At 38.9% G+C, this 24,316-nt stretch overlaps 1 protein-coding gene across 2 annotated transcripts in view; it reads right to left on the bottom strand.

Annotated features, from left to right (window-relative positions):
- UTP20 (UTP20 small subunit processome component) overlaps positions 1–24,316 on the bottom strand; it is a 106,409-nt gene that overhangs the window by 39,181 nt on the left and 42,912 nt on the right. For both annotated transcript variants that reach the window (XM_058308608.2, XM_071219026.1), the window contains 6 exons: positions 21,845–21,930; positions 20,652–20,777; positions 13,444–13,610; positions 11,584–11,792; positions 3,826–3,969; positions 3,047–3,126 (listed from right to left, as the gene is read on the bottom strand). In XM_058308608.2, the coding sequence (XP_058164591.1) occupies positions 3,047–3,126; positions 3,826–3,969; positions 11,584–11,792; positions 13,444–13,610; positions 20,652–20,777; positions 21,845–21,930 (812 nt within the window). The remainder of the gene's footprint in view (positions 1–3,046; positions 3,127–3,825; positions 3,970–11,583; positions 11,793–13,443; positions 13,611–20,651; positions 20,778–21,844; positions 21,931–24,316) is intronic.

Below are 24,316 nucleotides of genomic sequence, written 5' to 3'. Positions count from 1 at the left end.
GTAAATGAGAATGGGTCTCTGCCCTGGGGAAGCTTAAGGTAGATAAGGTGTGAAGATAGATAAGTACATTATAAAGGCAATATGTGATAATGGAGGCTTATGGGAGTGCAAAGACCTTAGAGGAGGACAAGATGGGTCAGACATAGTGAATAGGCCAGAGCAACTATTAAGAGTGACTAAGAACAGTTCCACTTTATGGTGGTTGTCTTGGTTTAATTATTTATAGCTTCTTTCTTCCCTCTCAGGAATGTTGCAGTTTGGGCAATAAATTATATGATCACTCTACCTAGTAAGTAAGGTTTTGTTGTCCCAAGTTAAGCTAATTTCTAAGACAATTCAACCTTACTTGTAAGCTTAAAGATTTGGCTATAGTTCAGTGCTAAGTGCATTTATAAAAATAAAAAGCAAAATGCCTAGGGATGTCTGGACACAATATGCAATTAGCAGCCCCTCAGCAGGCTCTATCTGGGAATACAGAAAAAGCGATTTGTCCAATAAATTCCCTAATCATGATTCTTCTAACTACTTCTTTTATTTGAACCTATAATTTTCAATTTATTTGGTAAGTTTGTTTCTCAGAGACTTAAAGCTTTCAGTTTGTTCCTATGTCCGTTGAGCCCTGAAACCCAGTAGGTATGCGGTGAACTCCCAATCTCTAGTTCTTCAGTTCCCTGGACAACTAACAAGATTGATGATGAACCAACCCCATCCCAAAAGCAAGGAGTATCTTCAACTGCATGGAAATAATTCCATTCCTCTGCCCTACTGTATCTCCATCTCTTCTCAGCCTGAAGCTGTCAGAGTGGACACTGTTACAAATCCCTCAAGGCTGAGGAATGAACAAAAATAAGGGGGGAGTGTAATTGCTGACTAAAGCAAATTTATTGTTATTGTGGTTATCTTGTGTTAACTGAGTAATTTGTAACAATTGATATAAAAATAATTAAATTTAAAGAAGATACAGCTGAGACACTGGCTATACTTTTAGAAGTTAATAAAAATCATGACTTGTTAAAAAAAAAAAAGAGTAAAATGCAGAGCCTCTGAGTGGACGAAAAACTTTTCGTATCTAATTAATACTATAAAAGCTGTAACTGTGGGAAGTGGACTTGGCCCAGTGGTTAGGGCGTCCGCCTACCACATGGGAGGTCCGTGGTTCAAACCCCGGGCCTCCTTGACCCATGCACAGTGCTGATGTGGGCAAGGAGTGCCCTGCCACGCAGGGGTGTCCCCGCGTAGGGCAGCCCCACGCACAAGGAGTGCGCCCTTAAGGAGAGCCACCCAGAGCGAAAGAAAGTGCGGCCTGCCCAGGAATGGCGCCCACACACGGAGAGCTGACAAGCTGCAAGATGACTCAGCAAAAAGAAACAGATTCCCATGCTGCTGACAACAACAGAAGTGGACAAAGAACACGCAGCAAATAGACACAGAGAACAGACAACTGAGGTGGGGGGGGAAGGGGAGAGAAATAAATAAACCTTAAAAAAATAAAATAAAAGCTGTAACTGTACTTCAAAATCAAAGTTAATTTTTTACTGAAGAGTAACATTCCCATGAAGTGGTTCTAAACTCATTCATTCATTCATTCATTCATTCATTCTTCCACACACAACTACATATATGTATATATATATTGCTATGGATTAGAAGGGAAATCAATCTTTCTAGAGATATTCTTCAAGTGAGTATTATATATAAAAGACAAAAAAGGTCCTGCCACCCATGCCCTTTGTTGCTATGGGCTCTTATTTCCTCTACCCAATGAGAGAGAAATTGAGGAAGGGGATGAAAGGGCAACTAAGGATGTAGACCTAAACTTTGGATTAGGACCCAGTTAATATAAAGCTGAGTCACAATCGTAAGGTCTTCCTGGATGAAAGTCCTTTGTGGTTTCTTTGCATAAAAATTATACACTATAAAATAATTTCCGAGTAAACTTATTAAGTGCTGCTTATAAATGTTCAGTGATAAAGGCAAGATGTGAAACTGTTTTATCAACTTGGGAAATAAACAAAAAGAACCCTACTTATCAGTTAAATAAAACAGGTTTTCCTGAGATGGGCAATGTCAAGATTTTTGTTTCTGAAGATTTTTAATGATATAGGAAAATGTTTGTGTTATAATAGTACAAAAAGGTGGTCATAATATACTCAAAAGAATGTTGATTTACAACCATGACAAGTGTGTGTATATTTAGCTAGAGTTTTACAAGGAATAGAATAGTCTAGAAAATCTAGAAAGCCTGTGCCATTTTTCTGATTCAAAGTGGGAAATGGAAAAAAAAATACAGAATACCAATTACAAATCAGCTTTGATTTTTTTAGCTCTGATTTTTAAACAAGCATGCAGAAATGGTAATGTCTGCATGTAATTATTAATATATAACAATCTAGTGTGTTTCACATTCTGTTATTCTTTCTCACTATTCTCTCCCCTTGCCAGGCTGAATCAAGTTGCTAACATTATTCTTACATATAGGAAGAAGACCTGTATCAATTCCAAAACTGGTAATTTTAAAGTCTAATGAAACTAGAAAAACCCCCAAAAATGTATTAGCTTTGAAGTAATATATATTCTACAACTTTAATTTTTATTAAACTGCAAAAAGTTATTTTGGCTGTTTTAAAAAATATATATATATATATTATTATAAATAGTTCAAACACTGCATAGGATATATCATGAAAAATCTTCCTTCCCTACTCTGGCCCACCCTCAACCATGTATGGTAACCACAGCTTCTCATGTATTCTTCTAGACATTTTCTACTGCATTTCAAGCATACAGACCCACACGTGCACACCTGTGCAGTTTTCATGGATCATACTACTATCCATATTGCTTAGCAACTAACATTTTTTTAAAACTATGTATTTTGATAAATGCTTTAATTCCATGTTTTAATTCAATTGCTTTATTCTCTTTAACTGCATTTAAATATTCCACTATATGGAAAGACCATAAATGACATTGTAAGTTCCTCAGAAAAGTTTTAACTACATTAAAGATTACCCTTTTTAAAGGTGGGTGGGAGGGAGAGTTATACCTTGCATTTCTGCTCCAGATACTAATTAGTTTCAGCAGAGGAGTAGGAGAATACTGGCTCTCAGATCCAAGTCTGCTGATCTAGGAAACAAAATACGAACAGAACAAAATAAAAACCTACACAGAATTACAGAAAACGCCAAAAACAACTAAAAACCACAACAAGGAAAGAAATCTCACCAGCGGGTATAGGAGCCAAGGGACAGAGATAGCATTTATAGGGAAAAATAAAGGAATCCAAAATACCGTCCACACTGGAAGTGCTGGACACTTGAAAGGAATTAACAGAAGAGCCAGGTACTTGAGGTTTCAAAAGATCAGAAATGACTGAGAGCTCAAGTAGCTAGAAATAAGCTTTCCTAAAACCAATTCTACAGTCTCCTCACTACAGCTATACCGGTTATCATCACAGAGTGGTCACAACCACAGAAACCAAAATTGGAAGTAAGAGAAATACCTGCTTATTTTCCCTCATCCATGTCAACAGCTACAGCACAAAATGTGAGGTGCTACAAAAGTTATGCTCCATTTGCTCAAGGGATACAATCATATTCAAATGAACCACACACATAAATCCCAAGGTACTGCAGAAACTACTCTTCAACTTTACGTAGTAGTGGGGGGCAAAGAAAAGTATTCTAAAACTTCCAGAAATAAAGAAAAGTTTGAAGTAAAAGAAAAGACAGCACAGCATTCATGTCTAGGTTGTGGTTTACGCAGGTGGAGAGGCAACAAGGAAGAAGCAGAAGGCACCATAGCAGAACATAAAAATCGGTTTACCTGGGGCCAAATCGCACCATGAAATACAGCATCGATTTCTTCTGTTCTGAACTCATAGGACTCCCAATCCAAAAAGATATCAGTTACCATTTTTATTCCGAGCCGTCTTAAATTTTTCAGTGGGTTAATAAACCTCAGCTGTATCTGTAAAACAAAGATCTTCTGTTAAAAAAATATCATTTATATTTTATCATTAATATCATTATCAAATCACTGACTTTGGCTCTGATTCACTTGGGAACCCCGACACTTTTTTCATTAAGCAAGAAGCGACAGTGGAGATTAAAAAAATCAAATAGTGAAGGCCATTAGCAATGCCCAGTAAAATCCCATTAAAGTTTCCTTAGGAAAAAACCAGAATAGCTATTTTATAGATCACATTGTTTTTCCTGCCATAAACATAACATTCTAAAACAAATCAAAGCTTTTTTTTTTGTCACCACAATGCCTTAGACTAGAGAAAAAAGATATTAAAACTTCACTTCATGAAAGTCATTTTTATTCTTGTTCTTATACTTTTTTTTTTAACCTTTTAAAAACTAGGAGTTTTATATTATTCTTGTTAAATTTAGTCTAGGGGACCTATAAAACAACTTATGCTTTATTCTGTGACATGAAAGAAAACAGGCAACTTAATTAAAGCATGAAAAGGTCTCAAAATATGGAGTTCAGGGAAGCGGATATGGCTCAATCGACTGGGCTCCCGTCTGTCATATGGGAGGCCCTGGGTTCACATCCCGGGGCCTCCTTGTGAAGGCAAGCTGGCCTATGCCCATGGAGAGCAGATGGCCCACAGCCATGGAGAGCTGGCACAGCAAGATGATGCAACAGAAGGAGACAAGTAGACACAGAAGAATATGCAGCGAATGGACACAGAGAGCAGAGAGCAAGCAAGCAGCAAGGGGGGCAGAATAAATAAATAAAATAAATCTTAAAAAAACATGGAATTCAAAGAAAAATGTATTTTGGAAAAAAATAAGATTTGTGTGTGTGTGTGCGCTCATGCAAGGACGCTGGAGTAGGGGATATATATGAATTAGTAGTAGCCTTTATTTATACTGCCACTTGCACTGGTTTCTTCTTCCCTATGAGTTATGAAATCACAACTATGCTGCCAATTTGTCCAGGCTCGGATTCAGAAGCATTTATTGAGGCCCCACCAATGGGTCCAATGCCCTGCCAGCCATGGGTCAGGCCTCAAGTTAAAATCTAATCGATGGAAAATTTGTTAAATTTTGTGATAGAATGATATTACCAAAGATATTCACAGGTGAATGTATAAAAAAATATGGTATGTACACACATGGAATATTATAAAAAAGGAAAGAAATTCTGATGCATGCTGCATTTTGGATGAATGTTGAAGACATCATGCGGAGTGAAAAAAAAACAGATACAAAGAGATAAATATTTTATAATCTTGCTTATATGAAATACCTAGAAGAAACAAATTTCATAGAGATAGCAGCAGATTATAGGTTACCAGGGGCCAGGGTGTGGCGGGGAAGATGGAGTTACTGCTTAATAGGTTCACAGTTTGGGGTAATGGATATTGGTGAGTGTAGCACAATATTATGAATTGTACACTTGAATATGGTTAAAATAGGAAATTTTACATTATGTGTGTATATATATATTACTACAATAAAAAGTTTTTTAAAACGGAGGAAAAAGTGCCGAAGATTCTCAATAGGACAGAAATTACTATAAATGTGAGAAGAGTAAGGCTTCATGGAAGAGGCAGAATTTCCACAGGACCTTAAAGGATGAAGAGGCGTAGGCCAGAGAGAGGAGAAAGGAAAGGCCAGAGAGACTTCTCATGACCACAGAATGTTGCAGAAACTAAACAAAATGAGGAAGATCCAATCCTGAGTTTTTCTCCCCCCTTGATTGATACACTCTGGGTTATGAATATATTGGTGACCATTTAAATATGACCTATATCAAAATCTAAAAACTACCATGAGATTTACAAAGACAACACAAACCCTCCAATATAATGAATTTAATCAAGTCTTACAGTCAAGCTATCAATAAGAAAACTATTATTTCATGGGAAGTTACTTGTCAAAAAAACTGGATACCCTGATCACAAAAACTGGAGGCCTTGCATTCTGAAACAGCAATTTTTTTTTTTTAGGAGGTACCAAGGATTAAAGCTTGGACCTTGTACATGAGAAACAGGCACTCAACCAACTAAACTACGTCCACTCTGCTGAAACAGTACATTTTTTTTTTGAGGTACCCAGGCTGGGAACTGAGCCTAGGGCTTCTTATGTGGGATGCTGGCACTCAACCACTGAGCCACATGAGTGGTTTGTTTGCTTGTTGTGTTTTTTTTGTTTTTCAGGAGGCACCAAAGATCGAACCCAGGACTTCCCATGTGGGAAGCAAGCACTCAACTGCTTGAGTCACATCTGCTACCCAGAAACAGCACATTTTAAATGTACAAATATGAAAAAGGATGCTACCAATTTGCTGTGCAAGTCTGAGGAATTGTGATTTCTCACATACCCATGTTTCTACCATCCATTTTTATCTAACTGTGTAATTATACAAGCTATAGGGACGGAGAAAATGAAAGGGAAACATAAAATGGTGGCATAGTTTGTAAGTCATTCTGTTCTGCTTCAATTCCAATGCTAACATTTTCATAACCAATTATATCATGAGTACTGATCTTGGGAAACATGGTATCATGATCACTGGTTGCAAATAAGAAACCAACCATTACCAAAATGATATCAAATAAGACACCCTCCACCCTGCCACCAGCTTTCTCTACATCCTAGTATGTTCTGCAATGCTCTATTTATTTGCAACCACAGTGCCAGCAGCCCTGTTTACATAGTAACTGTCAAAATGGAGAAGAACCCTGAATACAAGCAATTGTAGAAGACTTTAATTCCTAGAAGAATATTAATATGACTAAGTTTATACACATTTACAAGTTACCCTATTGCTTAAAAGTACAAAAAACAAAACAAAACAAAACAGAAAACAAGTCTCATGACACATATTCCAGTGTTAGGAGATGCCCTAGAAGATAAAAAAAAGTAAATGTATAACTCAGCTCAAACACATAAATGTAGGAATTTAACTCATTTAAGTAATATTGTTGTGCAATAATTCATTATAAAACCTCAAGGGATTCCTCGGACTAACCCAAATTAAAAAAAAGAAAGCAAGAAAGCTTGCTTATATTTGCCAACAAGTTTAACACTTTGCTAACTAATGAACTGTGAAAGTACATAAATGAGCCTATGAGTTACTGACTGTTCACTCAGGAGTAAGACATCTTACTGAGTAATTTCTTTTTTTTTTTTTTAGAGATTTATTTATTTATTTATTCCCCCCACCCCTACCCCAGTTGTCTATTCTCTGTGTCTATTTGCTGCGTCTTCTTTGTCCGCTTCTGTTGTCAGCGGCATGGGAATCTGTGTCTCTTTTTGTTGCATCATCTTGTTATGTCAGCTCTCCGTGTGTGCAGCACCATTCCTGGGCAGGCTGCACTTTCTTTCACACTGGGTGGCTCTCCTTACGGGGCGCACTCCTTGCATGTGGGGCTCCCCCACGCGGGGGACACCCTTGAGTGGCAGGGCACTCCTTGCCGCATCAGCACTGTGCATGGGCCAGCTCCACACGGGTCAAGGAAGCCTGAGGCTTGAACTGTGGACCTCCCATGTGGTAGACGGACACCCTAACCACTGGGCCAAGTCTGCCGCCATTACTGAGTAATTTCTAAGTTATCCAAAGATTTAGAGAACTTACAGATGATTTATAAAACCTCTAACTTTTCATAATTTAAAATATTCATATATAGATAAAGTCACTATCACTCTTGTAAGACATAAACTAAAATTCTCACATAAGCCTCTTATTACATAGAGAAAGAATTTTCCAAGACCTCTTTTTCAGGTTCAACTCTTGGCCCACTAACAACCCATTTTCCACAAAGGAGCCAAAATGTTATTTTTAAACACCTGTAGTAGTTTGATACGGTTATGAATTCCAAAAATAGATATTGGATTATGTTTGGGATCTGGTCTGTACCTGGGCATGACTGAGTTATGATTAGGGCTTTGATTGGGACATGTCATTAGGGCATTGAGTCCCTGCTCCTTGGTGGGTGGGGACTCACAGATAAAAGGCATGGCAAAGGACAGAGTTGAGGGTTTCTGGTGTTGGAGTTTAATGCTGAAGTCTTAAGCTGGAGCCCAAGGAAGTTAGCACACACAGGAAAGCCCCAGGAAGAGAGGACCTGAGCCAGGAGAAGAACACAGAGGAGTAGAGACAACTCCTTAGACATGGCAGAAACCCCAGGGAGAGAGACAGAGCCGTTCACCTGATAGTCTACAGCTGACATTGTGGAGAGAGGCAAAGTCTAGAGAGCCTCATAGTCTATAGCTGACCTTGTGGAGAAAAGAGAGGAGTTGAGCCCAGAGGAACACAGGAAGCCTGAACCCTCACAGACATCAGCAGCCATCTTGCTCCAACACGTGAAAATAGACTTTGGTGAGGGAATTAACCTATGCTTTATAGCCTGGTATCTGTAAGTTCCTACCCCAAATAAACACCCTTTATAAAAACCAATCAATTTCTGGTATTTTGCATCAGCACCCCTTTGGCTGACTAATACAACACTCAACAGACCTTATGACTCCCCTGCTTGAAATCTTTCAGCAGTTTCCCATTACACATAGAAGTAAATCCAGCTCATCGTCACAGCCTTCTGTGGTCCCCCTACCTACCTCTAGTCATCTTGTGTGATTCTTCTTGCTCATTATGCTCCAGCCACCTCAGCTTTTGTTTGTTCTCAGAACATGCCAAGATCGTTCCTACCTAAGGGCCTCTGCGCTAATCATTTTCTTTCCCTGAAACGTACTTCCCCTGGCTGAGTAGTATAAGCTCAAATATTACCTCCTTACAGATAACTCTGACTACCCCAGTAAAAGTAGCACCCATCTACCCCACCCTGGTCATTATCATATTTCCTAGTTTTATTAAAAAAAAAAAAATTTTTTTAAATCTCACCTATGTCTCTCCTTAACATGCTTGAGCTTTTCTTTATTTTCTCGACCATATGGAATATATTTATAGCTGTTTTAATGTCCTTTTCTAATTCTACCATCTGTGTAATTTCTGGTTCTGTTTCTATTGATTGATTTTCCTCCTCTTTATCAGTCAAATTTTCCTCCTTCTTGGCAAGCCTGGTAATATGTGACTGGATGCTAGTCATTGTAAACTTTACATTGGTCATTAAATCATTTAAAAGTGTTTGAGCTTTGTTCTGGGCTATAGTTAATTTACTTGGAAAAAGTCTGCTCTTTTAAGCTTTGTTAAGTGGAGCAAAAGCAGCCTTTATTTGAGTGCTAAATGGCTCCAGTGCTGAGGCAATACCCTTCCCAGTCCCATGTATTACTGGGTTTCTAGTCTGGCTGTTGGGAAAGTGGACTGTTCTGCCTGCTCTGTTTGGGTGGTTTTTACCACTTCTGGCCAAGATGGAGAAACAGGGACCAGATTTACCCCTCCCCCTCTTAAGCCACTGAAAACTGAATAAAATATATGAAACAATGACTTTCAGCTAGCGGACATCCAGCAGGAGAGTACAGTGATCCTTAAGAGGGGAAACAGTGATGTAAGCCTTACTTTCCCCTGGCTTCTGGCCTGGAGACTTTCCAGACCTTCTGCAGGGAGGAAGAGCTGGGCATAGCCCAGGAACCTCCCTGAGGTGAGGAACTCCCTGGAGTTGGGAGTCTGGGAAGGCCATGGCGGCTAGAATTCACAGGGCAGAGCACTAGAGTGGAGAGAGTTACACAGAGCCTTTGAGTTTCAGAGATCCGTAAGAGGAGTCCCCTTATTTTATCTTTGTTTAAGAACTTACCACCATCTGAAATTATTCTACTTATTTTGAATTTTTGTTTTTTAGCTCTCCCCTATAATACTGAGTCCTTATATGTCTCTTTCCCCACCTAGAACAAATGTCTGACACAAAGTAGGTGCTCAAATAAGTACGTGTCAAATAAAAATGAATTGACAGGAATTTTTGTTTTGTTCACTGCTGAATCTCCAGTCCTAAGGACAGTTCCTGACACATAGTAAGGAATGAATTAAAATTTGCCGAAGGAAGGAATGACAGAATGAGGGAGACATCACAGTGCCACAAAAATGGAAGGTATGGGGAAGCAGACTTGGCCCAATGGATAGGGTGTCCGTCTACCACATGGGAGGTTCATGGTTCAAACCCCGGGCCTCCTTGACCCATGTGCAGCTGGCCCATGCACAGTGCTGATGCACGCCAAGAGTGCTGTGCCACACAGGGGTGTCCCCTGCGTAGGGGAGCCCCACGCGCAAGGAGTGCACCCCGTAAGGAGAGCCGCCCAGGGCGAAAGAAAGTGCAGCCTGCCCAGGAATGGCGCCGCACACGGGGAGAGCTGATGCAACAAGATGACGCAACAAGAGACACAGATTCCCGTGCCGCTGACAACAACAGAACTGGACAAAGAACACGCAGCAAATGGAAACAGAGAACAGACAATGGGGGGGGATGGGGGGGGTGATGAAGGGTGGGGGAGGGGGGAAGGGGAGAGAAATAAATTTTTAAAAATCTAAAAAAAAAAAGGAAGGTGTGTTCTAAATCTCTGGATCTTGGTGGTAAGAGATTATTATTCCATTACTAAAGAAGATTTATATCTATGCATAGCCCCAAAAAAACAGCATAAAGGGTTGGCTGATGGTTTTCATCTATACTAACCATATCTGAGAGGTAAATCAATAAATGAAATGAAATGAACATTAGACAAATCAAAACTGTGCTTATGTATCTCATTAACTGGGAGTCAATGGCAGAAATCAGGTCTACGGATTAACTTAAGTCTCACATTTCCCAAGAGGCCTTCAGTTGATAAAGACGTTATGTTTCCCTAGACTCCAAAGAGCATACTAATAACTACAAAACCATGTTTCAATAGAACATAATTCATTATCTTGAATACAATTCAAAAATTATTTACTAGGGAGCGGATATTGCTCAGTGTTAGAGCGCCTGCTTCCCATGTACGGGGTCCGGGTTCAATCCCTGGTACCTTCTAAAAACAAATGAAGAAACCAACTCTCATTGGTGAGCAGAGGTAGCTCAGTGGATGAGCACCTGCTTCCAATGTACGACGTCCTGGGTTCAATCCCTGGTACTTCCTGAAAACAAAAATTTTACCGAGCACCACCTTGTGAAGCCTCTTGGCAGGTGACCACGTGGCATGTCTTGCCCAATCTTGCTGCTTACCTTTATTTAAAACACTGCACCTACAGCAGGCAAGCATTTGCCTTTTAAAAAGCTTCAGGCAACTATCTCAAAATAACAAGAATGATGGTAACAGTGCTCTATGTACCCCCCAGCCATTCAGACTTGAAAGATGTCCTGCACCTCTGGGCTCTTGTAATTAAAATCTAAGAAATACCAGCTCAAGCACCCCTGACTTTAGTGTCTGAGAAATAAAAAAGATAGGGCCCAAGCACACACTCCACTATTCCACTTACTGTTTAAGTATCACTTGATGCAATCTTTTTCTACTTGTCATACACAAATATTTATAGCAATGCAGATCCCCCTGATATGGAAGATGTTTTAAAGAAACACTTTCAACAGGTTATGTGAGGACTTAATCTAGAAGGATATTAGGAATTCAGGTTCCAACCTAATTCCCAAGTGAAACATGTCTCATATTAGCCCAATAAGAAAGCATCTTCAGGAAAACTCACCTTGTCTCGTTGGTCAAGGATGTGTGATACAGTTGCTGTCATACAGAGCAATATCTGCAAAATCTTTGGTAAGTATGCACTGAGAAGATGACTAATATTCTTCAATACTATTTCAAGGCTATTAAAGATACCATGTTGACGACCCAAAGGAAGAACTTTAGACATATCCAAATCTTCTATTGCTTGAATGACCGCAAAATGGCACTCACCTAGTGAAACAAGGAGGAAGAGAGATATCATACAAAGAGAAATAGTATGTGACTACTAATAATAATAGCTTCCTTTCAATTTCCCTCCATAATACAGTATTTCCTATTTTTATAATGCTTTTTGACTGATTCCACATATATTATCTCCTTTTGATTCTTACCAAATACTTAATGAGTCAGGTAAGGCAGATTTTATTTCCACTTTATATATGTGGAAAACTGAGGAATAAAGGAGGAGAAACTAGTGCCAGTATTGTCTTTAAGCCCAATTTTCATCCAATTTATGGTATTCCGTAAAACCTGAGTTACTAAGTCTTTTATTCTATATGGCAATTTTCCAAAATTTCTTTTCATGCTCAGCTTTTATTGAGCTACACTGAATTTGGCATTTTCACAGACAATGGCTTGCTACATTATAAGCTCCTTTGGGGCTCAGAATCAAATGTTTTATTTCTCTTGTAGCCTGCTGATGAATACATAAAACAATAGTCTTTAGTACAGCCACACTGACTTCAGAATTACTTGCGAGACTTGAATTGCTATTGCTTGAGCTTTACTTCGAACCTTCTGGCAACAAAACAAGATCTTACTGATTCATGTACTGAAATGGTCCGTCCATAAGAGTTATCATTTATATTTACCCACCTACAAGGGGGAGTATTACACTGAACAAAAACTTAGCTACTTTCCTTCACAGGGCAATATTACACTGAATGAGAACATACAAGACAGCTGGATCCACTGCCAAAGAAAAAAGACAGAACAGACCCAATATAACCACCCTATAAATAAATATCTAAGTTTGACTAAAGTAAAGCAATTATGGGACTAGAACAGAGATTTTTTTTTTTTTGCCAGAAAGATATGGGTTCAATCCGAACTCCACTGCCTTCTACTTCATTGGCCATAGGTAAAATACTTTTCTTAGCCCCAGTTTCCTCATTTATAAAATGGGGACAATCAAGTAATGCTACATCAGGTGGTTGTGTTAAGGATCAAATGAGCTCCATGTAAAGTGGCCCATCATAACATCAGGCATAAAGGAAGCACTCGATAAGTTATTATTAATAATCAGTAGTAGCAATTACTAACACTGCATACCACAGAGCATTATAGTTCATTGAACACATTATTACATCCATCTCATCTAGACTGTGAGGTTCTTGAGGGCAGAGAATGTAATTACTCGCATTTCTATTCTCAACTTAGCAGAGCGTCTGAGGCAAGGAGGTGTTCAACAAATCATTACTCAATACATGGATGACTAGTGAAGGAATAAATGCCAAGACAATTAAGACTAATTAAGATTATTTTGCTGCAGGCTTTAAATTTCTTAGAAGAAAAACATTCTTCGTATATAGGTAAGTATTTAGCATTTTTTCAAATGGCTCAAATGCACAACAAAAAACACACATTTCCTAATCACGGGCTTACCTATACACAGATATAGATAAACCCCAGGTCAACTGTGAGCTTCACCCCATGCAATCTAATATTAAGATGAATTTCATTTCAGCAAAAAAAACACCATGGAGAGTGGGAGAAGCAACTGTGTTAGAAAGATGTGTAGAAGTATGGTAAACCTTCTCTGAGACACTAGAAGTCGACAGCAGACAAGAGGCATTCAGGGTGGGAGTGCTTTGATAGCTACCATTCTTGAAGTGCTTCACAGGTTCAAACAGCAGGTCTAGGAATATCTCAATCTCCTCAGGCTGGGTTCCCGCGAGGAACCTCAAAACAATGGACATGCGGGTGCCTGAAGCAGACTTCCCCTGAGTTTTACTCCCAGTCTTATTCTTCATTCGTCCATACAAAATTCTAAAAAGTCAGAAAACGTCATTTGTTTGCACATTAATTCTAAAACATGATATTAGTTGTTTTATTTTCTAAAAGGCTAGAATAGCAACTCAACAGATATATTGGGTTTATCATAACACAAGGGAAAATGAACACAGAAATTAGGTATTTAACATAGGAAGTTCAAGAAACAACAAAGCAAAACTAAGAGAAGCAGACAGAAAAAAAGAGAGTAAGGACAAAGGCCAGAAATTAATACTGGAAAACAGAATAGGAGTAAAGTTGATAAAGTCAGAAGGTGGTAATTTGTGGGAGAAAAAAGCAATAAAATAGGCAAGTCAAAGGTAAGCTTAATGAAGGAAAATGACAATGTGAACATATATATTAAAAGGACAAAAAATAAGAGAATGCAACTATAAGCAATAAAAGGGAAAGATTTCAATAAAATGCAAAATCATAAATAAATATAAATTAGCAAAGAAACCTAAGAGTAAGAAAGTCTGAATAGGGAAGTGGATATGGCCTCTGCCTACCATATGGGAAGACCCAGGTTTGATCCCTGGGGCCTCTTGGTGAAAAAGAAGAGGAAGCATGCCTGCGTGGCAAGCCAATGCCCGCGTGACGAGCCAAGTGCCTGTGTGTTGAGTCAAGTGCCCCAGCAGTGAGGTGAGTGCCCGCACGGTGAGCCAAGCACACATGTGGGAGCCTGCGTGGTGAACTGGTGCCCACGCGGCAAGCTGAGTGCCTGTGAAGTGTGCCTGTGCCTGCACAAGTTAAGTTAGTCATGCAGCAAAATGATGACACAACAAAAGAGAGATGAAGGGGAGAGTCAGCGTGAAGCGCAGCGGAGACCAGGAACTGAGGTGGTACAATTGACAGGGAACCTCTCCCCACATCAGAGGTCCCCAGGATTGAATCCTGGTGAATCCTAGAGGAAAAGACAAGAAGAGAAGACGAAAAGAGCGAAATAGATACAGAAGATCACACAGTGAATGGACACAGGCAGCGAAAACAGCAGGATGGGGGAGGGGTGAGGGGAGGAGAGCAGGGAAGGGGGAGGAGGGGAGGAGGAGAGGGGAAAAAAGTCTGAATAGACCAATTCTTGTGGGAAAACAATGAGTTTATATAGTTTTACAAGTGATCTTTTTTTTTAACTTTCAAGGAAAAAGTCCTTCATTTGTGAAGGTGGGATAATCATGATATTAAGACAGGTCAGCAAACAAAAATAATACTACATACAAATCATGTTTATAAACAGAAAACACAACATTTCTAATTACAGTATCCAGCACTGCATTAAAAAATATTAAAACTAGATGATAAATATCCCAGGAATGCAAGAGTTACTAGTAAAATCTATGAGATTCATACAGATCAATGTGCCATAGGAAGAAGCCAATACAATCATTTTAATAATATTCAACATCCATTCTTCTTTTTTTAAAAAGATTTATTTATGTATTTCTCTTCCTTTCTGCCCCAGTTGTCTGTTCTCTGTGTCTATTTGCTGCGTGTTCTTTGTCCGCTTCTGTTTCTGTTGTTGTCAGTGGCACGGGAATCTGTATTTCTTTTTGTTTTGTCACCTTGTTGTGTCAGCTCTCCATGTGTGCAGCGCCATTCATGGGCAGGCTGCACTATCTTTCACGCTGGGCAGCTCTCCTTATGGGGCGCACTCCTTGTGTGTGGGGCTCCCCTATGCGGGAGACACCCCAGCGTGGCATGGCACTCCTTGCGCGCATCAGCACTGCACGTGGGCCAGCTGCACATGGGTCAAGGAGGCCTGTGGTTTGAACTGTGGACTTCCCATGTGGTAGACAGACGCCCTAACCACTGGGCCAAGTCTGCTTCCCAACATCCATTCTTGAGAAACTTCTAAAATCCTAGTAAGAGAAGCTACTTTTCTAACATGTTAAAATTTATTAATTTAACATTTAAAATTCAAAGACAGTATCCTTTTTGATATTAGGATCCCTTTATACTCTTAAAAATTATTGAGGTCCCAAAAGAGTTTCTGTTTATGTGGGTTTTATCTATCACTATTCACAATAACAGAAATTAAAATTGAAAAAAGAAGTGTTTTAATTCACTTAAAAACAGTAAGTCAAGGGAAGCTGCTGACAACAATAGAAGTGGACAAAGATGAACATGCAGCAAATAGACACAGAGAACAGACAACTGGGGTGGGGGGCGGGAGGGGGGTAAGGAGAGAGAAATAAATAAATCTTAAAAAAAAAATAAGTTGATTACATATTAACATAAATAACATATATTTAGTGAAAAATAATTATATTTTGTACCCCTGTTAGTGAGACTAGTGGCACTGTCTTATTCATTTGCAAATTTCCTTATTGTCTGGCTTAATGGAAGATAACTGGATTCTTGCATCTGTTTCTGCATTCAATCTGTTTCAATATATTGTGGTTTAAGTAGATCTAGTCTCACACAATATGTAGTTGGAGAAGAGAGAAACATTTTAATAACTTTTCAGATAATTATGGATATTTTACTTTGATACTACAGCAATACTCAAGGAGTGGTAGTTTCTTAAAGGCTAGTTACAATGTGGAATATGAAACCATATAAATGAACTTTATGTCTTCTGCTAAATTAAAATTCATCTGTCTATCTTATACTTTGAATGGATCTTTTACCCATGCATGAATTTGTAACATGCATCATTGGTTATTTGGGAATACTGGCTGACTTATCAAGATCTGCCAAATCTTGACACATTTCATTACAAATAAAATTAATTTATTAATATCACTATCTTTCCTTAAAATTACAGGGTCATTGTATTCATTTTCAAGAAAATCCCTGTTTCAAGAAATATCCAAGTTTGAAAAGTCAAGTCTTTCAAGTGAAAATAATGTTCTAAGAAAAAGTGGCTAGTTTAGCCTGTAACTCAAACACTTGCATCACTTTCCTTGAGACACTAGTTGTCTGTGCAGTAGGTCTTTTATGTTTACATCCCACTTCATCATACAGAAAAAAAACCAAAAAAAAAACATGTACTTAAGGATCAAGATTTAATAAAATTAAAAATGTTAACTGCTTTATCAAAGACATTAATTGAAACTAGTTTTTTTGTTTGTTTTTCTTCCTTCAACTATAAGTGCGTGGTAATGAAGAATGAAGAATGACTACTGGTGTAGTTTGGTGCCACTTGTCTTGATTTATACTAAAGGTGAGTTTTTTACTCACCATTGCTGTGCCAAGTACAAATGTTAATTCAGTGAAAAAAAGATCCATGTATCTTAGTACTATTATGAAAACAGTTTCGTCCCTGTGGACCTCTTGAAAGGGTCTCAGAAACTACCCAAGAATGAGCAGACCACACCTTAAGAACGCTTGTTCTACAAACACTACTGTTAAAATACACTAACAAGAAAAGGACAACCACCACCTCTAACATCACAGTTAATTCTTCTGGGCTATGCAGTAGATTCTGATAAAGAAAGAAAAACTTTAACATCATAAAAGAGAACATCAAATTATTTTGAACAATATTAGAGTTCACCTTTTAGCAGGGGAGATAAACAATAGGAGAGTATGTTGGATAAGTACTTAAAGAAGAAAAAAGCAAGGTAAGGGAACAGGGTTATTAGAAGGTGCAATTTTACATAAAGACGTCAAGGGAGGCATCTCTAACAATGTGACATTTGAGTTAAGACACAAAAGAAGAAGAGGAGTTAGCTGTCATGTGTCCCAAGCAGAGGGATGAGCAAGATCAAAGAAACCGAAGTGGGTTCAGAGGCATGCCTGCCTATGTGAGGAACATCAAAGAGGCCACTAGGGCAGAAGCAGAGCGAGGAAGGTGGTATCTGTGAGGAGATATGGTTGGTTAGAGAGGCAGTTTGGGGTGACATCATATCAGGCCTTGTAAGAAGTAATAATGACTTTCTATTTTAATTCCAAATAAAATGGGAAAGCAAAGGGTTTTTAAACAGGGGACTAATATCATCTGACCAATGACCATTATTTATTATTATTATTTTCTGTTATTTATTTAATCATCCACATTACAAAACTTTCTTATTAATTTTAATAGGGTTTTCTTGTACTTTATAGGTAGGATAAAATCATAGAAAAAGCATTATAAAACCCTACATAAGTCTAGGTTATACATATATATTTTATGTCTATTACAAGTGACTGTCAACTCAATACATAAAAGTTGTTTTGCATTGTTTTTCTCCAATAAATGGTGTTGCAGTAATTGGATTACTATTTAGAAAAATAATTAGGCATGATCCCCATTTTCATTTCATACATCAAAATTAATTCCATATGAATAAATGAATCAAATTAAAACCTGAAGAATGAAGAGAAAACAGACAGGAATATCATTCACCTGGTTTCAGAAAATGAAAATGCTCAAAGACAAACAGTCCATGAGGAAAGAAATATAAATGACCAATAATCTTTAAAAAGGCCCTCTTCACTAGCAATCTGAAAAAGATGAATACAGTGATACCATTCTTCACTAACAAAGTAGCAAGAATTAAAACAAGCAAATAACAGTAACAGCAATAACAGTCAGCAACAGCCAGTATTAGAACAGGATAGGGAAATTAAATAATACCCTGGCATTGGAACAATATGGGAAAATGGGCATTCTCTTATGCTGCTGGTGGGAATATAAACTGGCTTAATCTTCTTGAAAGTGATTGGACAATTTGTATCAGAAGGTTTTTAAATGCCCATCCATCACTGACTTGTCTCCCTTCCAGAAATTTATTTTAAGGACATCATCAGAGGTTAAGTCAAAGGTTAATAAGGAAAAATAAAACTTGGGGTTGGGAAGCAGATGTGGCCCAAGTGATTGGGCTCCCATCTACTACACAGAAGGTTCAGGGTTCAATTCCTGGTGAAGGAAAGCTGGCCGGCGTGGTGAGCTGGTCCGAGCAGAGAGCTGGCACATGCAGAGTGCTGGCTCATGCAGACAGCTGGCGCAGTAAGATGACGCAACAAAAAAAAAGACACAGTGAAGAAACAGTAAGAGATGCAACAGAGCAGGGAGCTGAGGTGGCGCAAGAGGTTGAGCACCTGTCTTCCACTCCAGAAGGTCCCAGGATCGGTTCTCAGTACTGCCATATGAGAAGACAAGCAGGCACAAAAGAACATGTAGCGAATGGACAAAGAAAGCAGAGAGCAAGTGCAAAACAAAAGGAGGTAGGAGGAGAAATAAATAAAATTTTAAAAACAAAAACAAAACAATGGATTCTATTAAAGAAAACAACAACAACAACAACAAAACTTGGGGGAATGGATGTGGTTCAAGCAGTTGAGCATCTGCTTTCACATGGGAGGTGGTGGATTTGGTCCCCAGAGTGTCCTAAAAACAAAAAAACAAACAGCAAGCAAACAAATGAAAAAACCAACTCAGGGGAACCAATGTGGCTCAGTGGTTGAGTGCTGCCTTCCCACATTAAGAGTTTCCAGGCTCAATCTCTGGCCCCGGACCTCAAAAGAAAAAAAAAAAAAGAAAAAACCCCAAAAAACAACAAACAAAAAAACTTGGTTAAAATGAAAGAAGATAGTTCCAGAGAGTAATTTGGCAGTATATATCAAAAACTTTAAAGATTCACAGATATTCAATGTAAGATTTATTGAACAACAACAAAAAAAACACAACAGGGAGTGACAACATCAACATGGTGACATAACACATCCCCTAGAAGTGTCTTCTCTCAGAATGAAAAAATAAAAGGACAAAAACCACTTGATGAGTACTCTGGAGGATGATAGAGACTGGAGATAAACTCCACAGGTACTCTGTGTGATGTCTGTTTGATTCCATTTATAACCAGCATTGAGAAGCAAAAAGCAAATGGTTCTATGAAGTCCAGGTTAGTTATGTAAAATACAAACTACCCCAAACCACCTGAATACACATAAAAATATATAACATACACGAATCTAAACGCACAATGAAATAATTTTTAAAAGGAAATTGGGATCATATGGCATCAAATGATTTATAATCTTTTTCTACTTAATAAAATTTACCACAGATGTTTTCTCAGGTCATGAAATGTTTTAAATCATCATATAGATACGCCATAATTTACTTAGACCTGGCAGGGAACCCAGAGGATATGAGATTCAGCTCTAATTAAAGGAACTGAAATCCAATGAGATTAAAAGGCATAAATGGGGACGTGGATGTGAGTCAAGCAATTGGACTTCCGTCTACCACATAGGAGGTCCAGGGTTCAATACCCAGGGCCTCCTGATCAAGGCAAGTGAGTCCATGTGGCGAGCTGGCCCATGCAGAGTGCTGCCTTGTGCAGGAGTGCAGCCCACGCGGAGAGCTGGCACAGCAAGATGACACAACAGAAAGAGAGACAGGAGAGAGAAAATAAGAGACACAGCAGACCAGAGAGCTGAGGTGGTGCAGGAGAATTGATGGCCTCTCTCCCACACTGGAAGGTCCTAAGATCAGTTCCTGGAGCTGCCTAATGAGAATATAAGCAGACACAGAAGAACACACAGCGAAAGGACACAGAGAGCAGACAATGGAGGGAGGGGTAGAAATAAATAAATAAATAATGTTAAAAAAAAAAAAAAGGCATAAATGCCCCAACTTATACAACTATATAGTAGTAAAGGCTGTATGACATCAAAGGTCTTTTAAATTGCTGTTCTGGAATCTTTCCAATTCCTATCACTTTAGAGCTAGTGAGCTGAAAGGTCTGAGTTTTATTTTTTTGCACCCAGTAAATATAATCTTTGGATAATTTATGGATTATTTTTGTGTTCCACCATTTGTAATGAAAAGAGTAACACTAAATATCACCTGATATTAAGAAACTGAATTATTTTTACTATTTCTCAACAGTAAGACTGTTAAAATAATACCATGGCAAGATCTTTCTTCATGTTAGGAAGAAAATGTTCTAAATCAAGTCCCTATAACAATTTGACTTGCCCAAAAGGGGCAAAAAAAAAAAAACCAACAGGAAATACAAAATGAAAAATTCCATTACAATTGCCCAAAGGATCCTAATACTAGACTCACAATTTTTAAAAAATCAGTCTTTAAATAATATAAATTACCTCATCAGAATAGGAAACAGATCTGCTCGATGGACTGTTTTCACTACTGCATTATCTTCTGAAATGTTAAAATGCACTATCTCTTCCTTAAAGCTTCTGTCTTCAAGCAATCTTTGTAAGTTTTCCCTTTAAAAATAGAATATGGCACAAATCATCATTTGATAATCAACTCTACTTTTTAAAAAGTGCAAGTGAAGGATACATATGTTTAACTAAAAGAAGGTAGTAAAGAGTAGTGCATATTGTGGTTTACATCTATAAAGGAATATCCTCACCAAAAATACCTTCAAAATGACAGATTTTCAAAATTTAAAAGGTAAAATGGACTCTAAGGAATTAGACTTAATTAATTCTGTTGTTTAAAAAAGCATGGTACAAAAGCTTTCTTCAATTCTTAAAGAGTGATTACGATTCCCCAAAGTTACAGTCAAGATTTTATAGGATTATTATTATTACAAAGTCAATAAAAAATAAAAAAATTATAAAAAAAAAAAAAAAAAAAAAAGAGTAACAGTAAAAAAAAAAAAAAAAAAAAAAAAAGATTTTATAGGATTATATTAACAAGGAGAGGGAAACGGACTTTGGCCCAGTGGTTAGGGCGTCCGTCTACCACATGGGAGGTCTGCGGTTCAAGCCCCGGGCCTCCTTGACCCGTGTGGAGCTGGCCCATGCGCAGTGCTGATGTGCGCAAGGAGTGCCGTGCCACACAGGGGTGTCCCCCGCGTAGGGGAGCCCCACGCGCAAGGAGCACACCCATAAGGAGAGCCGCCCAGCGCCAAAGAAAGAGCAGCCTGCTGAGGAAGGCGCCGCCCACACTTCCCGTGCCGCTGAAGACAACAGAAGCGGACAAAGAAACAAGACGCAGCAAAAAGACACAGAAAACAGACAACCGGGGGAGGGGAGGGGAATTAAATAAATAAAAAATAAATCTTAAAAAAAAAAATTAACAAGGAGAGAAAAATGATATAACCTTTCTCAACACATATTTTCCTACTTTATTGTCTATGGAGAACCATACTTAACAAACAAATATCCCTTCAATTTTTATTTTTTGCCAGAAAATTGCATTATGATTATGTAAGAAAAGAGGGAAATTTCCCAGGCTTTCAAGATATTATTTTAGAAGGGGCTCTCATATAGAAAGATAAAAATTAGCCAAGAAATAGTATTTCTTTAGCATCAAGTTAACTCACCTGTAAGGGAGGATATGTGGATGTTTATATGTCATTATGCAATCCAGGGTTATTTTTTGCACTGCTTGATCTTGATGTAGCAACAACTAAGAGTAATAATTTATAGAATAAATACACACATAACATGGGACAGCAATTTACTCGTGTTAATTTGCTAAATTAGATTTTTTTTACCATTTTATTTATTTTCTTAAAGATAAATGGATCACACAAAATGTTACATTAAAAAATATAAGACTGAAGCAGATGTGGCTCAACTGATGGAGCATCCGTCTACCATATAGGAGGTCCAGGGTTCAAACCCAGGGCTTCCTGACCCATGTGGTAAGCTGGCCCAGGTGCAGCACTGCCGCGCAAGGAGTGCTGTGCCACGCAAGGGAGTCCCCCACGTATGGAAGCACCAGGTGTAAGGAGTGCGCCCTGCATTGTGCCGCCCTGCATGAAAAAAGCACAGCCCACCCAGGAGTGGCACCACACACACAGAGAGCTGACGCAGCAAGATGATGCAACAGAACGAGGCAGATTGCCAGTGTCGCCAAGAATGTAAGAGGACACAGAATAACACCCAGAGAATGGACACAAGAGAGCAAACAATGGGGGAGGGAGGAATAAACGAAATTTTAAAAATCTTAAAAAATATATATATATAGTCCATTAAAAACATATATATGTGTGTGTGTGTGTGTGTGTGTGTATATATATATATATATATATAAGAGGTACCATATCCTCCACTCCCCAAACCCCCCACACCTCCCACATCAACAACTTCTGCCATTAGTGTGGTACATTCATTGCATTTGATGAATACATTTTGGAGCACTGCTACACAACATGGATTATAGTTTACATATCCATTCCATTCAGTGGGTTAAGGCAGATTATATAATGTCCTGCATCTGTCCCGGCAATATCATTCAGGACAATTCTAAGTCCCGAAAATGTCCCCATGTTAAACCTCTTTTACCCTCTCCCTGCCTTCAGCAACTTCTGTGGCTACTGTCTCCACATCAATGATAGAATTTCTTCCATTTCTAGAGTCACAATAATTCTATAGTAGAATACCAGTGAGTCTACTCTAATCCATATTTTATTCTTCCATCCTGAGAACCGTGGGATGGCAATACCCACTCCACCTCTAAATTCAGAGGGGGCTTAGATCTCACATGGCTGATGGATGGGCTTCTCCTGCTTGAAGCTATAGACTCTTGGTTCCTTGGTGTGGTGGTCAACCACCCTCACCTCCTTGTAAGCTGATCTGGGTAAGTCAAACAAACTGGAGAGTAGGTGTTGCAACTCTGCTGAGGCTCAGGGCCCAGCTGGCACACAGACAGTCCAGAGACTCAAGTCTCCTGGGCATACACCAACTCCAGCGCCAACCACAGATTCAGAAAAAGTGACAGAAGAGGCATTTGTAGAGAAGTCACATCTGAGTCCCACTCCATCCCACCCAGGAGCACAAATTTCAGCGTAGGGCCCACTGGCAAGGCACTGAACGCCAGAGCCATCTGTCATGACCATAGGACCTGGGTGCCTCCATAGTCCTCAGGAGCACCACTACCTGGGGTTGTATCTACTTTGGCTGTCTCTGAGATCCTGCTGAGATGTGTGTAAGCGTGACCCCTATGATTACCTCCTGCCTCATTTTGAAGTCTCTCAGTCATATAAACTCATTTGTCTTTACCATTTCCCCCTTTTATTCAAAGTCTTTCTCCAGTTGCATCACCAGCCGGTGCTTGATAGGAATCCCTTGGCACCAGGGAGGCTTATCCCTGGGACTCATGTCCCACGCTGGGGGGAAGGTAATGTATTTATAAGCTGAGTTTAGCTTAGAGAGTGGCCACATTTGAGAACATGGAGGTTCTCAGGAGGTAACTCTTAGGTACTTTGCAGCTCTAGGCCAAGTTGAAATTTCAAGCACACAGGCTCATAAGCATAGTCATCAGTAATCAAGGGCCCATCATCGGACCATCCTTCCTCACTGGTCTTTGCCCTTGCACTTGGGGGTTCTTGCTGTTCCACTGGGGGATGCAACAGAGCTCCCCAGGATGGGAACTCAGCACTCCCTCAGTTGTCATGTGAAACTCTACCCACTATGTCAATACCCAACGAACATCCGAACATATCTATATACCCTATTTGGATGCCCTGGCGAACTCCCTCCCACCCATGCATCCCGCATCAATGACACTCCACACCAATGCTCCTCTCCTTCCACAGTTGAACACCTCTGATCCAAAACTTCTTTATAAATGAAGCCTAATATCTAGCCAAATTCAATTAATAGGAAAATGAAATAGTAATGATAGGTTTAAAGATTAGAAATAAAATACATAACAATTAAGAAAAACTAAAATAAAGTAAAAAATAAGTTGGGGAATTAAAAATGAAAAATACCAAAATTTTTTTTTTGACATTTTGCCTTTCATCACTATTGTAATAGGTGTTGTCCTGTATATACAGTGGAAAGGC

This window comes from Dasypus novemcinctus, chromosome 12 (assembly GCF_030445035.2).
Source record: "Dasypus novemcinctus isolate mDasNov1 chromosome 12, mDasNov1.1.hap2, whole genome shotgun sequence".
Taxonomy (NCBI): Eukaryota; Metazoa; Chordata; class Mammalia; order Cingulata; family Dasypodidae; genus Dasypus; species Dasypus novemcinctus.
This window is presented reverse-complemented; position numbering and strand designations above follow the sequence as displayed.